At 43.5% G+C, this 5,236-nt stretch overlaps 1 protein-coding gene across 1 annotated transcript in view; it reads right to left on the reverse strand.

The window, feature by feature from the left end:
• Positions 1-5,236, reverse strand: part of PDE8B (phosphodiesterase 8B) — a 204,832-nt gene that overhangs the window by 14,043 nt on the left and 185,553 nt on the right. The window contains exons 13-15 of the mRNA XM_023520409.1: positions 3,018-3,182; positions 964-1,009; positions 405-540 (exon numbers count right to left, since the gene is read on the reverse strand). Of these exons, the coding sequence (XP_023376177.1) occupies positions 405-540; positions 964-1,009; positions 3,018-3,182 (347 nt within the window). The remainder of the gene's footprint in view (positions 1-404; positions 541-963; positions 1,010-3,017; positions 3,183-5,236) is intronic.

Genomic DNA, 5,236 nt, shown 5'->3' on the forward strand with positions numbered 1-5,236 from the left:
GCATACCAGATGAATCAAAAGAAAAGCCTATAGTGCCCTCAAATTCATTTTGTAATGTGGGGCTTCAACAAGTTTGGGGCTGAGAATACTTAGAACTTTTGGCTCACTAGCACACAGGAATGACCTGGGCAGACCTGAAAAGGACACTCAGTATTTCCTCATCCTGAGTTGTCACCAGGCTGATCCCACATACCAACTACTACTACATTCTTTCCATAAAAGAGCTCACTTAGCGGCCAGTCTCTGCTCATTTGACACTCTTTCAGTATGGCAAGCAAGGCACAACCTGTGAGGTCTCCTGGGGCAAGGGCTCAGGTCTCCCTTCTCTCTCAAAGTTTCCAGATGTGAAAGTCTTGAGCTTGGCCATTATTCCTCCCCTGCCTGCAGCCAGAGAAGCCACATACCTTTTATGTGTAACAGCTTCCAGTTCAAAGATGTTGAACTCCCAACTTTCCTCATTATCAAGTAATTGAGCAATACAAGGGGGGACATCATTGATGGTTATTGGCATTGCAAGGTGACTGTGACTCTGGTGCACATCTGGGCAAACAGATGGGGTGGGGGAGGCTGGTTAATTGTGGAGTCTTGAGTGCCCTGAGCATTTGTCATCATCTTCATGGCTGCTACTATATAAAGAAGTCTTGAACTTCCAAGGGTAGGAAGATTTTCACTTCAGGGTTCTTCTGTTACTAAATCTCAAGACCCCCCCAAACAGAAAAATAATTCAGTTTAACTGTCCTTTTAAATGTAGAGAGATCTGCAATTCTTATTCTGACAGTATTCAGAGAAGTAACTTTAATTAGGAAAACGGTTTCAAATATAGACCATAGTGATGTTTAAACTCCAATGAGACCAACAAGAAGTAGGACCAAGGTCCTCCCTGCAAAATAATCACAAAACTGGGGAAGGCACAGGCTGGATGGAGACAAGTTACCAGTAACAAGTGGATAGATGATAACTTACTCTTAGTGAACACATACTCATTTCCTGACAACCTTCTCAAGCCATCCTGGAATTAAGAAAGATGTTATTAGAAGCATGCTTTATATGCCTTATCATTTTCTCATTTCTTTCTTTGGCAAAGAGATTTGAATCCCGAATAACCTGGTCAATCTGGAACTCCAAGTTGAAGCTCAAAATTAAATCTGAACAACAGCTGCAAGACAGGATATTCTTCCTTCCATGGCCATTAGCCCCAGGAGAAGGGGAACCGAGTTGGCTCTGTTCTCAGGCCAGTTTTCTCTTCTGGCACTTTGGAGCCACATTAGTGAGATCACAGAGTGATCTTGCTTTGGATACATGTGATTTCGAATGGACCCCACTTACCCTCATAGGGACTGCATTATTTAATTTACATATTCGGGAGCCATGGGCCACATTTTGGGGATGCTTTAAAGCCTTAAAATTTGGGGGCAAATTTTTGACTCGTATCTAAATTCTTATTTTTTCCAACTGTATTTTCTATTTTGCAACATGAACATTGCTAATAGACCTTTTAAAACTTTTTGGATTTGAGGTCTTTGGAGGGACAGCGTAAGGGAGTGGACAGAATTCTAATGTTCTGCCATTTACTAGGCTCTTGAACTTGTCTCCAGATGTTCTTGCTTCTCAGTTTCCTTCCCTTCTACCTGAGTACCTAGTTATTTAGATCTTTGCTTAAAAGCCATTTATAATTGCTTGTTATCCCTAGAAAGCGTGTGCTAAGGTTTAAAGCATTAATGCGGGGCTCCCTGGAAGTCACACCTTGACTTTTTAGGCCAAGAGCTTAATTTTTACAACCAGATAAAAAGATAAGTAAAAAATGGCCACGACTGTCCTGCCTTTAGGCAGATATCACAAGGGACTCCTGTTTTTTGCCTTTTTTTTTTTTTTGTCTTCCCTAAAGCTACACAAAAATGGTGGAGTCCTGCATTACCTGGAGAGGAACCCTAGGATGGGATGGCAGAAGGGCGAAGGAGTGCAAATAACTCGTTCTAGGAACCAGCATCCTCCCGCTGCAGCTCTGCAGTGGCTCTTCTCCTGAAAGACCATTGTCAGGGTTCCCTATAACTGAAGTCTCCACTGCACTGGGGTGAGGCAACAAAGGACAGTGCAGAGGCAGGAAAGGAACAGGAGGTCACTCAAATTATAGGCTCATTAGAGACCTTTAGTAGGAACAAGAAGAACCGGCCAGAAAGCCAGTCAACTCCGCATTTAATGGCAGGGCTAGACACAAATCTTTAAAATAAAACTAAAGATGACTCTTGGACTGTGTTTTTTTTCCCCCCAAAGAATTCTTCCACCTTCAGCCTCTGATAAGGAGCACAAATGGAATAATCTGAATTTTCTTCTTTTTCTTCACTTGTTGATAAATGATGATTACGGCCAAATAGATCACAGTAAAACACTAGAACAGGATGAGTCTTTTGAAATCAGCTACTGTTGGTGGTTACAAACGACGGTGCTGGACTGCTGGCAGGGGAGGCTCCTCCTCCCCTCCCCCACCAAGCCAGAACAGCTCTATCCTGCTTTTGTCCTATTATAAAGGACACTTCTACATAAGCTCTGATTTAAAGAAAGGATTCTACAGCTTAGATTTTGGAAACCAGTTCTGCTGTCTAAGTACAAACCCTTTCATTATATAAAGAGCCTGAGGTCCAAGGAAACCTAGCCATTACCCCCAACCAATCTGATATTGTACCAGGTTGAGGGGAAGAAGTAAACAAGGGACCCATCATTCATACTTCACCCTCAACTGACTGCCTATTAACTCCTTACTGTAATACAAATTCTGAAGGGCCATCCCCATGCTGTGGTCAGTCAGCTTTACAAATCTTCCACAGAAAGATAAGTGTAGGAATTACTTGAATAATACCGCGCATGCAAATTTTGATGCAGATGCTCTGGTTATGCTGATGTTAGTCCATACAACAGGTGTTTCTGCAATTATAGGTAACAGTATGTGTTATGTGTCACATGCACTCTGGAGTGCACGTCATGTCATCTCCCCTGCATTTCTGGTTTTCCTCATCACTCACAGTCATCAGGCCTCCAACGAGATCACTGGTGTGAGGATCTTCATCTTTGGTACCCAGCTGAGGGGAGTACAGTTCCGTGGTCCGTAAAATTTCTAAAACTCTGTCCAAGGCTTCTGCTACTGTGACGGGGCTGTTTTCTTGGGCTGCATTGATTATATTTATAACCTAAGAGGTGAAGAAAAAGAATGCGTTTGATGCCATAAGGATTCTACTTCCCAAAAGTCATACATGTACCCGGAATCCAAAAGAAATCAGATGATAACGCATCATTCAAAGTGACCTGTGCTTTCACAACCCTACTGCTTTCTTACCAAGAGATGCTGTTCATCTCGCCCTTGCTGTGGTGTCTGTTTTCTCAGGCTCCTTTGCAGATATCTCTCCTCGGGCTGTCTTATAGAGATTGGTGCTGGGCCTTTCTGGAAGGGTACAGCCCTTCCAGAGATGAGCACTTTCACTTCCACAGCTTTGGACACCTATGATCTGTATGCCAAGGACTCTCAAATTTACATCCTAGCCTTGAACTCTTTGTGACCTTCAGACTTGTATATCCAATTACCTACCTGACATATCTACTGGATTATCTTACTTACATGTCCAAAACTAAACTCATGATCTTGCTCCCCTCTCCCCAATCAAGTAAACAAATATAACAAAAAAATGAAAGACAAGAGCTGTGCTCCTTTCTCTGGTTTCTACACTGTAGTAAAAAAAAACAAACAAAAACAAAAACAAAATCACTTCTATCCACTTTGTGCTCAAACTAAAACTTTGAGAAGCCCTGGTTTACATATCACTTTCCCTCATTGCTCTCCTCGATCGGACAATATAATCACCAAATCAAACTGATTCTACCCCTACATATTTCCTGATCTCTTCGTTTTTCTCCACCTTCATTGCTATAATTCTACTGTAGTTAATTAACACTGATTCTTGTCTGAAATTCTGGAAGAGCCCACTAATTTGCCTCTTCTCTTTCACTCTTACCATCTCCAATCCATTCTCTACTTGATGGCTGGATATTCTTTACAGTAAGCATACCTAATCGCGTAACTCTTCCGCTTTAAACTCTTCACTGGTTTCCCTTACACATAAACTAAAATATAAATGCCTTATTATAGCACAATCGGCCAGAATGAACTGAGCCCTGCAAAGTCACATCACCACCCTCTTCCTTCTGCTCTCCAAGCTCCAGCCACCCTGACTTTCTTTCACGTCCTCAAATGCTCCAATTCCCCTTTTCCCACCTCAGAGCTTCATCCCTTTCTGTGTCTTTTTGACCCAGATCCTCTTCTCCCCCTCACTTCCAATATCTTTGCATGCTTCAGGTCTTACTTCAAACATTACTTCCTCTACAGAGAGACCCTCCCTGATCACCCCCTCGCCCAACCAAAATAGAGCCCTAATTTCCTCTCATAGAACCCTGTTGTTTTCCTTTAATTTATAACTACATATTTATTTATGTGTTTGTTTTATATCTGTTTCTTCTACTAAGCTCTGATATCAGTGGTATGTCATTCATCATTTTATCTCCGAAACATAGCTCAGGCCTAGGTGACCCTGACGGTAGAGTGGAGCTGCCACTCACCTTTGTGATGGGAGCCTCGATGGTCATGGAGTGGATCCTTGCCATGGATGGATAGCGACGATTCTGTAGGCTCGGTGCTGCAAAGAAGCCAAGAAAGCTGTATCTGGTTCTGGGGGCTCAGCTTGTCCAAGTGCAGCAAAGGAGTCCTCCATGGACTGGGGTCCTGGTTCTCAAAGGACTACTGTCCCCCCACAAAGGAGTCAATTTACCCATCTCTTAATCCTCAGCTACTACTTGCCAGAGTCTGGAAAGGGTGCTCTGGCCTGGATCTTTGGTAGCAGGAAGGCTGTACAAGCCCCAGGTCCATAAAGGGAATTTCAGAGAAGGTGGATGGAGTTCTGAGGCCCCATCCCACCAGCTCAATGATTCCCCAGGACTCACTTTCCTATAAGTCGCTAAAGCCCAACATGGGCAGTTCCATCGCTGTCAGTCCTCAGCCGCTGGTCATGTAACTGGATAGCTATGCGGTGTGGGAGGAGTGGCATGGCCCAGGATGAGGGGGTGCAGGAGAATGAGCCCACACGCAGAGTGAGTGAGGGCCAGGCACTCCACCTCCCTGAGCCTACCTCCAACACCCAGAACTCACAGTGGTTCTAGCTCTAATCTGTAGAAACTTTCATTTTAAAATAAAGTT

This window comes from Pteropus vampyrus, unplaced genomic scaffold (assembly GCF_000151845.1).
Source record: "Pteropus vampyrus isolate Shadow unplaced genomic scaffold, Pvam_2.0 Scaffold262, whole genome shotgun sequence".
In the NCBI taxonomy this organism is placed as follows: Eukaryota; Metazoa; Chordata; class Mammalia; order Chiroptera; family Pteropodidae; genus Pteropus; species Pteropus vampyrus.